This window comes from Rhagoletis pomonella, unplaced genomic scaffold (genome assembly GCF_013731165.1).
Source record: "Rhagoletis pomonella isolate Grant_MI unplaced genomic scaffold, Rhpom_1.0 Rhpom_scaffold_00004, whole genome shotgun sequence".
NCBI classification, from domain to species: domain Eukaryota; kingdom Metazoa; phylum Arthropoda; class Insecta; order Diptera; family Tephritidae; genus Rhagoletis; species Rhagoletis pomonella.
In genome coordinates this window covers 72,800,235-72,812,179 of record NW_023458558.1, presented here as the reverse complement: position 1 = coordinate 72,812,179, position 11,945 = coordinate 72,800,235, and the positions used below count along the sequence as shown (strand labels likewise).

General features: G+C 35.4%; 1 protein-coding gene across 1 annotated transcript in view; it reads left to right on the top strand.

Annotated features, from left to right (window-relative positions):
- The window catches only part of LOC118738073 (polypyrimidine tract-binding protein 1), a gene marked incomplete in the record, with an annotated part of 425,177 nt that overhangs the window by 220,702 nt on the left and 192,530 nt on the right, over window positions 1–11,945 (top strand). The window contains 1 exon segment of the mRNA XM_036468984.1: window positions 8,489–8,609. Within this exon segment, the coding sequence (XP_036324877.1) occupies window positions 8,489–8,609 (121 nt within the window).

The window sequence follows — 11,945 nt, the reverse complement described above, 5'->3', positions numbered from 1 at the left end:
CTTAATTTATTCTTGGAATACATGTATAAATTCTTTTCAAAAATGCATTGAACAAAAAGATATAGGCACATGAAATACGAAAAGGTCCCTAGGGACCTTCTCACAAATCGAAGGGTTAAAAGTCTAAAAAGGCTTACTGTTTTATTTTCGCGGTTGCTAGATGAGCAAAACAGAGTTCGCCGAAATGATTAAAATCCCTACTATTGATGCCCAAAGATTACATTTTTCCATTAAATGCAAAAGACCGCCCTATGGATTCCCAGACGCAAAAGTGTTCCATAAAATTTAAAAATTAATTTTAAAAACTCCGTTGTGTCAACATGCCCGCATTTTGACTAAGGAGGCTTCCCTTATCTTCATGAAAACTCGAGTATATTGCAAAAGCAATAAAAAATAAGTAGATTAAAACGGCGACAAATTTATAAAGCATAGACTATGGGAAATGTTGACTCATATCTACAAAGAAAATATGTATAGCGAATTTCCGTAAATGTATTCCTGTATTGTGTTGCGAACTCATCGCTTTTCAAACGCTCGTTTTTCTGCCAAATTGTGGTTGGAAAGCCTTTAATCGATAGAAACATATTCGATTTTAATATTCATACGCTGTTATAAATGCATAAAAAAAGCAGCCGCTCATGCTACAGTTACGTAATCTTGTATGTTAGCGTGTATGCCACCGTGCCGTAGATATGATGGTGCTTCACTGCACACTTCAAAATGCAAAAGTGGGAGGAAAATGCAGTCTCAGTCTGACTCCACAGTTTTACAACACGAGAACTTCCTAGTTGGAAATGTGGAATGCATTATCTTTTTCTACCAGAAAAGGTCGACGAATACGATTGTATGAAAAAATGCATCGCCATGCAAGCGAGCGACAAAATATTTTCCTAGAACAGCGGCGTGAGCGAAAAATATGCATCCTGGAATGTATACCAGCCAAAGCTGCCTTTACGCGGAGAAATTTTTGTCGAGCCGTGTAAATGGCTATTCAAACGGCCGCAGTGTACAAAAATCGGATGAGCCAAAGTAGACTTGCGTTCAACTTTTGCTAGTCGACGGCAAACAGAAGCAACCCTGAAATGTGTATGTATATTCGATTGCTTACGTTTCTTCTTAGTTACTTTGTTTATGCCGACACATAAAGCGCTTTGACCCAGTTCGCTGTGATTTAGTGCGGATGCATAAACCAAATTTCAATACGTTCTGAATTTCAAGTGTATTGGCTCGAATTTGATTTCAAATCAGTTTATTATTTCTCAAATCGGTTAGAAAACAAGTATAAACACATCACTTATTCGACGCAAAGTGAAAGTAGGTTGGTTTTCTTAATACAGCCCGTTTTAAATTTGAATTATTAAAATAAATTTGAATTATTGTTCGCTTCCATTTTGTTCAATCGCGCAAATCAGTTATAAAAGAAATATCGAAATAAAACAACAAATGTGGCATACTTTTGAATACGGTTTCAGATATATTAGTCGGAGCCTGGGCTTGAACACAGGCCCTGCAGAATGGTAGTCCGCCTTCGTAACCACTACACGACAGCGGCCGGCTTTGGCCAGTAGTAGTCATTCAAGTAGATTTTCCAGTTGACAGAAATCGACGCGTGTAAAGCGTAAGGCCGATACATTCCAGGGCGCATGTTATACTTCACTGTTTCCGACTGGGTTGCTGCAGTGGTACTTAGTAGTGGTAGTACAAGTGTGCGGCTTTCCTACCAGCAGCAACTCACTCGCGAAGCCAACGAACCGCACAAAGAATGGCTCTTCACCGCACCCATTTGTCGTACACTGACGAAACCTCTATCTCAGACCCTCATTTTCTCCGTACTGTTGTAACACGGTTTGTTTGGTTGCTGCAACTGGTTTGCTATTTTGTCATGTTTTTTCTTCTATTTTGTTGCAATTGCAACGAGCAGCTGCGATAAATTGCTTGCGAATGAGTTTGCTCATTCGTGTAGCTAGCAAAACATATTTACACATGCATGTGGCACACGAGCGAACGGTTGGCATGGGATTGCAATGTTTCTCAGTTTCCATGTTGTGGCACTCTTGGGTATTGTGCAACGTTTACGCCCCCGCTGGCCTGTTGCTTGCTTGTTGGCTGCGCTGTGGTCACTTCGCGAATTTAAAGCATACTTTTGGGCCACATACTAAGCTTGTGCTTACATTTTTTTCTTTTCACCCTGGACTTGGTGCATTTTCATTTCATAAAAATCATTTCGAACTACATACGTACTAGTTGGTGAGTTTTTTTTCTGTTTGTATTTTGCTTAAACTTTTGGTGATATTTCCATGTTTTTAGCTGTAAGTATAACTGGACTTCTCAACTTTATTGTTTGCTCTTTTTTCGAAACGCATTTTATTACCACCATACTTTCGCCGACTTTTGTAAAAAACTAATTTGGTTACAACTTCAGCTACAAGCTTACCTATACCTAGCAGATGTTTTAGTGACTTTTTTGTTGGTTACCTTTAAAATTAACGATAATTCTTGGCACGAACCACTGCAAAAAATTAATGTCTTATTTTTTCAAGGGTTTGCAAGCCAGTTGTATAAAGTTTTTACAGGCCAAGTTACTCTGATGTTTTTGCTTCAACTGAAAAATTATTACATGTTGCGCACAAGCAGGCGCGCTGGCATGTTGCCTCCGAGCAAAAACAAAAAAACAAAAAACATGGCCGTTCGTTAGAAAGAATACAAGTAAATAAGCATGCATGGTAGCGTAACAATGAAACTCAAATGACCTCACAAAACAAAAGGTAAATGCAAGAGCAAAGCACGAAGTTGACATATTTAATGCATAATCCGCATGAACGAAAACGTAGCAACAAGTGCCCGGGAAGTTTAAAAAGAGAAAGTACACTTTTGAAGTAAATATACATAGATGGAGAGCAAAAAATTTAGTAATTACGTGGCAAAAGCTTAGTTCTTTTTTAATTGCTAAGCTTGCCGATGTCAGCCACCAATAGTTAAAATATTTACTCGTTGGAATGCGCAGAGTACAATGCATTTGAAAGACAAACATATGTAGTTACATAATTTTTTGCATTTTGGCACACACGCAATCTTATGCTAAACCTTCCAACTTAAAAGCAACGCATTCAATACCAGATACATACATACGGGACGTTCCATGTCAAAGACTATTAAATGTTTAATGCATCAAACAAGATGTGGCAGAATTGGAATTTCAGTATTACGTAAATGCTGCGACCCTTGGAAAACGTCATGTCCGTAAACGCGCAAATTAATATGTCATTCCGTTTGTTAGAAGAGTTGTCAGTTATTAAATCAAAACGGATTCTAATGTTTTTAGAGTCGCTGATCACAAATGTGCCATCAGAGTTTCAATATTCAATATGGCGGAAATTTTTTTAAAAATTTCCCGAATTCATATAGAATTCGTTATGCATGAGGTTTAGGGGTCGCTGATGAGGAATCTATGTATCGGATTGGAAAAATTAAACTTTGCAATGGGGGGTTCTTGTGGTCAGATTTTAAAAATTCAAAATGACTGATCCATATTCGGGCCACTATTTATCATGGAAAAGTTTAAATCAGTGCTGCCGCTTTAACTTCAATTGAAGTTTTTCAATTCACTTTGGAAGCCTTCACTTCGTCACTTCATTTTACTTCCTTTGACTTCACTTTCCACAGATTAGCTTTATCTTCAAAATAAATAAAAATTGCTTTGAAATAAATTATTTATTTAACTAAAATCAACAAACTTTTCGCAAAAAGATATTAAAAAGACGCCAATTTGGCATCGGTTATTTGGAAGAAGTAATTTTGATTTTCATTTTCACATGTACAGATGTAAAGGGCACAGAAATGAATAGGTGGCTAAAGTTTCATAATTATTTAGTAAATATTTGACGAAAATGACAAATTGGTTTTAGTTTTCATACATCTTCAATTTTACAGCAAAAAAGAAACATTTAAGCGAATCTGGTGATCCCGTGGTCGATATTCGATCAATTATATTTTAGTATTAATTTCATCAGCGAACTGTAATTTTAGATTTTCTTTCCGCAGCGTTTGAGACATTGTGACTTTAAAGAAGTCCCAGAATTAAATTTGCACAGGAATACCATAAATTATAAATTGATAAAGGCTAAAGATTACTTTTATTGTTATAAAAATATTATTGATTAACCAATCAGTTGATAAGTAACCTAATCGAAAAACCTGAGCTGAGAATGTTCGGTATAAACTTTTCCATAATAGATTGTAGACGGAATATAAATTCATGAGTCTTTTGATATACTTTTTTTAATTTCTATCCCTTAGAGTTTTAGGTAAAGCTTTGGTCCGTTTGTCATGGAACGTCCCATATACATACATATAAAGCACATCAACCAACCATTTACAGCATCCTTCCTTCATCAGCTCTGAATCTCATTTTCACAACGATTTTCTAGTTTATTGCACTCTATGCTCAGACATTTCGCATTCACTGCCGCACATACCAAGTTGAGTGCACGAAATTAGCTGCAGTTTTGTTTGTAATCGTAGAAGGGCCCTTGGGCTGTGTGCCAAAAAGTAGGCAATGACTTTTTATTTGTCTACAGTCGGGTGGTATATTTTACTTGCATTTGTTTGGCTATATTTAAGCTTGCAAAGACGAATGTACATACATACATACATACATACATACTTCTAAATGCAAAGCCCTACCGTGTATATTATGTTTGAGGGGCTAAAGCATTCAACTGAGAGCAAGGTGAGACTCCATGAAGAATAACCCAGTTTACGATTACAAGTACATAGATTCATACAAACATACATACATATCTCCAGGCAGTAGGCCTCGCAATTTGGGTTGCATGCGTTTAAATAAACATGAAAGCGTGTGCAGCGTGTGTTCTAATTTATTTTATAAATGCTTGGAAAATTTAATGGCAAGACACTCAGTAGTGAATATGTGTTTACTAATCCACTAAATCCTGCCCAAAGTTACTAAAATTCACATCTGTAGTTTTGTTCTGTCTTAGCTTCATGGCGTTGTATATGTATATGCAATAAGGCCAACAGAAAGTGTACATTTAATACAACTAAAAGTATCTTAAATATTTGATTAGCACATCGCTTATGCAGCATTTTTAAAATTTTTTAGTCCTGCACTTAAATAGTGGCCATATACACTATTTTATGTGCGCAGGTGCTGGGGTATTTTTGGCGAGTTTTCAACCAAGCACCGCGAATGTATCAAATGAATTTTAGCTTTTATCCGTTTAAGGATGTTAGAAGGTACATACAAAAAGGGAACACTTATGTACTTAATTGATAGTAGTTACTTAAATTTCGTTTCGCTTGGTTTCATTTAATTTTTCCATTTTTTATGTACCTCAAATGCATTATCTGGATGGGTGCACATCATTAAATGTTTTCTATTATTCAAATACTATGCGACCTTAGTATTCTTTCAAGCGCTTTCACCCTTCATCTATTTTCGCTTCGCATTTTTTCAATTCTTTATTTTATACTTTCCACCCTCCTTTTTATTATCACTCAAATTGCATACTTTTTGCACTTATTCCTTCGTAGATTTCGATGTAGGTAAGAGACAGACGAGCAATTCGCCAATCATTGCTTCTTGTCACATAAAGTCAACCAACCGGTCAGCCACCAAACCATCAAGCTAACTCGCATACCATAGCAATCAATGAAACACTAACTTTTTGCATATTCTACACCACCCAGTGTAGCATACTTTATGGCGCAGGCGGGCGGGTGGGGATGAATAAGTGCTTCACAACCACGACAGCAGACAAACAAATGTAATCCAGACGAATTCGAGTAGAGCAACTGTAGCTGACTCACAGTTTGCATGCACTATGCACACACATACATATGTACATAAATAGCTCGATCAGAAACATACACAATTGTACGATAGTAGTAGTAGAAAATGACCTGAAAAAGTACATACTTCACACAAAATTACCCTTTTCAATTTGCGGCTTTTGCTCTTTGTTTATTCGCAGACTTTCGCTGCGATGCCAGCAACGGATGCACTTGATTGTGGATGTTTAGCAGGTTGTGTGTGCGCGTTTGCCTGGCGTACAAAGATACATATGCCTGTGTTTACTTATTGACTTGATTTTCATTGATTGTTTATTTATCGCATGTTAAGGCAAATAAATAGATACATACCCAGTCGGAAAAGTAGTAATGCATTACATGCGTGATAAATAATATAATTAGGGGATTCACAAGACGTGTTAACCGTCGTAAAATCTTAAGGTTAACATCTTTTTTAATTAAAATGGTTTTAGGGGATTTCTAACTAAACCGAAATTCTTTTAAACTGATAAAGAATATATAATTAGCCAACCCCCCAACCATTTTAACCGCTATTTTACATAAACAAGTGTTAAGCTTAAGATTTTACGACGGTTAACACGTCTTGTGAATCCCCTAAATGTATTTCTTATGCGTTCTCGCTAATATTACTGCTAACTATGTAATTAGCATTCTAATGTATTCAATACTGATTATTTTTTCGATTACCATACATTACATTTTCCTACTGTGTATAGATACATGAAGTAAAAATATGCTCACATTCGACACGTACATACATAAACTTGTGATTAGCTGATTAAGTCAAGTGACATTTTGACTAGTTTTGGCTCTTTCTTTTGTTTATTTCATGTTTATATTTTTTTATAACCACTAACCAGCGCCACATTAATCCACATTTCAAACAAAAATTATGAAAATTCAAGAAACTTTAACAATTGCACCCTACTTTTTATTCAGAATTTTTAGAAAAAAACTTTAGATGCCAAACCCAGAAAGTTTTGTTCTCAACATACATAACTAGCCTTTTCGGACAATAGATTTGTGAATTTATCTGTTTATAAAAAAAAAAAAAAAATCTTGCCAGAGGCTTCAAACTGTGAGTGGTAAACTATTGGGTGGGATAATCACAGAATTAGATATCATAAACTTCGTGCGATGAACTGTTTTAACGAAATGGCTTAACTTTGTACTTACACAGCCCAGCACATTGTTTCAACTTAACTCAGACATCAGTTAGACAAACTATCTTAACTTAGCCTTATTTACTTTGTCTTATGTTCAGATTTAAGTTATATAGTGAATACATACATAGTAAATATGCATATCTGAGATAACATAAATTGTTCAAATAAAATACATAACTCGGGGCCATCGATATGTAACGAATATACATTAGGGTATAAGGAAACTATTTCTAAACTTAGCTTTTTGTTAAAACTTCCACCAGAGGGTGCAATAGTGAATATTTTCACATATTCTTCAAAGCCTATTTACGCAATTGGGCAAACTCCAATTTGATTTTAGAACCATGGTTTCTTCAGCAAAGTTTCATTGAATTACAAGTCGAATCATTTCCGCCCTAATATACATAAGCAAGTAGGTATTGCATTAATTGGTGATAAATAAGGAGAATTCTTCTTATACTCGTATGATGATTAAAAAACTTACCAGTAAAATAAATAAGAAAATTTTTTGTTATTAATTGGCTATTAATTAGAAAATAAAAATATTAAACCCGGGATCTACAAATATAGTAAACTTATATTCCTATTTAAAATACGGTTTTTATTATGGCAGATAAAAGGCAATAATTAACAATTCTGTCCAAAGACCATTAGCTAGCAGTATCCCTTTGCTTGTTACATTCTGCGTTCGTTAAGTTTTTTTAGCGGCTGCCACACAACGAGGAAGGCGAGTCTCTTCTGCGTCGTGTTTTTTTATTGCTGCCTACCACCACCGCCAACAACACTACTTTACAGATTCACTTTGTTCTACTCTAAGACCAACTGTAATTTCCTCCGCCCTATTTGTTTTAAGCAAAGAGCGCTTTCCGCTACTTGTAAAGCTATATTTATGTGCTTATGCTATTTATTCCTGGCGTCCAGTCCGCTTTGTCAACAAATATGCTGCGAGCGGGAGCTGCTTCCTCCTGCTTTTGTTGACATACGCTACTCAATTTTAATCTCCTATTCACTTACTTACTTAGCTTGAAATAAAAACATCTGCGTAATTTATTTACTACAAACAAATATTAAATATTTACTTACGTTCATACATAAATATATAAACAAATATATATATATATATATACATACATACATATATTTTATTCTTAGGCCCCGATTTCGGTAAGAGCGAATTTTAATTGCCCGACTTCGCCTACAATGTATCTGCGTACATTGGCTAAGTGGCTAGCCGAAAGCACAACATACCAAATTTAAGCATTTCAATGTCAAAGCGATGTCGTGCGAAGTGAAATCGCTCTTATCGAAACGGCAGCCTTATGCTGTTTTTCACTTTTATTCGTGTTACACAAATACTTATTGCGCTCTCTCGTTTTCTATGTTTCATTCTATTTTCCGCGCTCGTGCTCCTGCTACTGTTACTTTGCAACAAACTACACCAACGACAATGGCAACAACAATTCCCATTACAATGACTTTTAACTGTGCAGCGAGGAAGCGACGAACTTTTAAGTCAAGCTGCAGTTATGGCGCCCGCTTCCGACAATAATAATCAGGATTTAGCCACAAAGAAAGCCAAATTGGAGCCAAGCACTGTTCTTGGCGGAGTTGGTAAGTTTTTCGTACTACATATAACTTATTTCATTTTCTTTCGTCTAACCTCAGCCATGTTTTACGCTATTTTTTCACTTAAGCACCTTGGTTTTTAATAACTATTACTCAGTTGCAGCGGTGAAGTGCTAAGGAGCAGATAGATCTTAAATTACGAATGTACATTAACTAGAAATTATTTTACGAGTTTCTTTTGACTACCTGGGTTTTTCTTTTGCTTTTACATATTCTCGTTAAATACAACAGCTTTAAAATTTTTGGTTTTTCGTTTCGCTTTCGCGCGTACAGACAATTAGCGTTGGCGCGCTTTCTGCTACTTATTTTAAGTAGTGTGTTCACTATGTGTTAATGATGGTAATTTCCCTCGTTGAAAATTAATGAAGAATTCCTAAATGGACAATCATGCAATTGTTTTGATTTAATATTGAGAAAATGTGTGCGTATTCACAAATTCGCTATGAAACTTTATCAAACCAATCAATGGTGGTCTTTGTTATGTATGTACATATTTCTGAAGGAAGAAGGTATAACAGGTAAGCTGGACTTCATATAATTTTGAGAAACAAATCAGTTTAATAAAATGAAGTTATCGATACCAATTATTTTTGCATTAAACCGAACCAGTCCAAGGTGGCGGGTCTATGTCTTGGATCTATGTTAAAGAATTCAAAAATTAATTAAAAGAAAATCTTTTTTTCTGATAGCGCGATAGCGCGTATTTTGTTTTACCTTACTAATTTTACCTTTAAGGAGAGCTGGAAGTAAAATGAATGAAAATTTTGAACAAAATTCTGTTTTGCTGCCAGCCGAATTTGATCATAATATTGTTATTGTTTTTATAAGCATTTGTATTATTGGAATCACGGATGATGAGGGTCTCAGATAGTTACGTAATTCTTACCTAATTCAACGTCAGACCTGTAGCTTTTTAATTATTTAAGCATCGATTCTCTCTGTAGCCAAACGTTGACTATTTCTTCTGGAAATCCCTATTGAAGCAGCTTACTCTTTCACTATAAATTGCAAAGAACGAAGACTTAGGGGAGAGTTTTACAACAGAAGTTTTTAGCCAATGATTCAATGTATACCCCTATGAAAAAGTATTGCCCGACGAGTAAACAAAATTGCTGTTTTTAAAATGTTTGCTAAAAATAAATTCCCCAAAGAGTCCCATTTGAAGTGGTTGAAACAAATATATGTAACATCAAAAGCAAATCACGAAAATTTGGTTTAAAATTACAATGCACACTTTCTTCTTTTATGTCTAGTAGCTTTTTTAAGATTGGTCCAGAAAAATCATAATAAAGAAAGAAACCAGTGGAGGTATTTAAAGTATAGAAAATAATAAAAAAAAATTATTAAAAGGACAATGTTCTCTTTGACGGAGGTCAAAGGTCAAGTAGAAGTGGGAAAGTCTATGACGAAGAAATAATATGTTTTGAAACACTTTTGTCAAAGTTGATATACATTACATTTGACCAGTTTTGTTACACAAATACTCCCATGTGCGGCGCCCGGGTAACACGACCGCAGGCAAAAACTATTGGCTACAATCTGTGATTTTGTTTGCCAGATATGCGTTTTATCGGTGCACTTGCACAACATTCGCATTCGCAAAAGCTCCGCATTGATTATTGCGAATGCGAATGCGAATGTAAAATTAGTGTGGAAACTCCGCGGTTGCGAATGCGAATGGGAATATTCGCAACAACCTTGGTTGGAACCCGCTAGGATAAAAGTGGTTTCTCAAGCTGCCTGTCATGTCAAGGGCTATAAATGGGACGAAGCTCGTGGACACTCTTGCATGCGCATATTTATTTATGTACATGTGTATCATCTTTGAAACCCCTACTGGGATGATAATATTTAAAAGTACCCTTTGAAGCCGGTAATCATATAAATGCGCTCCACGTATGCACTAATTCCTGGTTATTTCTGACAGTTCTCTTATATGTATTATTGATGGCATTTGCTTTGCTATATTTTGATGCCCCGCTAGACTAACCACATTGTACTTACATACTATAAACTGTACAGTTTAAAGGATGTACAAACAATGAAAATTAAAAAGTTTATTTTAAGACTTCACCTTCCTATACACATAAAAGCTTTTGCTATAAAACATAATATGGGTCTTCATCAAAACGCGTATATGCCTCGTAACCAAGTGAATCTCGTAAATAAACCATACAAAATTTAGTAAGTTTACGTTGTTACGAGGCATTCACGCGTTTAGTTGAATTGATGGAACTGCTGCATATGGCACCCTTTACCAAACGAATGCTATCAAATTTCGCGTGGGCCTTGGTTCGTGTTTTACACGGACTTATGGGAATGCCTGCATTTTGTGTCACAATTTATGGCACACCACAAAACCACGCATTTGCACACATTTAAAAGTAGATAATTAAAACAATCGCTCCCACCATGTGCGCGTATGAAGCTGCCACTAATAAACGAACTAATTACACTTAAAATTCGAGTTACGCAATTTCCATGGCAGCATTGTTTGCTTTTGGCTGCTTTGCTGATGATCCGTTGATAGCTGTTTTGGCCTATAAAAGCTACGAAAATTCAAGCGTAAATGAAATGCGCTTACAAGGCATTAATTAACCTCAACAAACAGCATGCATATAATCCCTTTCAGCAGAATAGGTTCAATGTGATTTTAAAATTTTTACCAATCAAAACCACCTTGGTGTCATTTTGACATATTTTCAAATTGAATAAGAACCAATAATTTTTAAGCAAAAAACACAACCGACTTCAATTCTCATATAAAAATTTAGGAGTGCCGTTAATTTCTTCATGATGTAATGATCGCATCCAAACCATGTTAGTATGGGGACGCATCTCGGGGACACTACATACCTTTCCAATAGAATTTTCGATATCGGTTAACGTGGTCCAATGTTATGAGGTAACATACATACAAAAATTAAAAAAATATATTTATTCTGACAAACTGATAACCTTCTCCGTTTTAAAGTCGGTTATAAAAGTATAGTTTAATCGTTAAGAAGAATAGATTTAAAACAATCAATTTCTGATTAAAAAGGAATTTAAATGAAGAACAGTGCCATTGGTTTTATTGACTAAAATTCCTCTTAAAATTTTATTTTAAATGAATTTTCATTGGTGTAAGGATATTAGTGACTATGTGGTCTTAATATCAGAAATAAAACTATTTCGGCCTTTTATTTTGTCTACCAGATTGTCATGCCAGCATGCCGCTGTATTACGGAACTCTCTTTGATCCTGGTCAAAGCAACATCCCAACAATTTTATAAACAATTTTCTATTTAAACTGCTCGCCTCGGCATTCAATGGCAACCT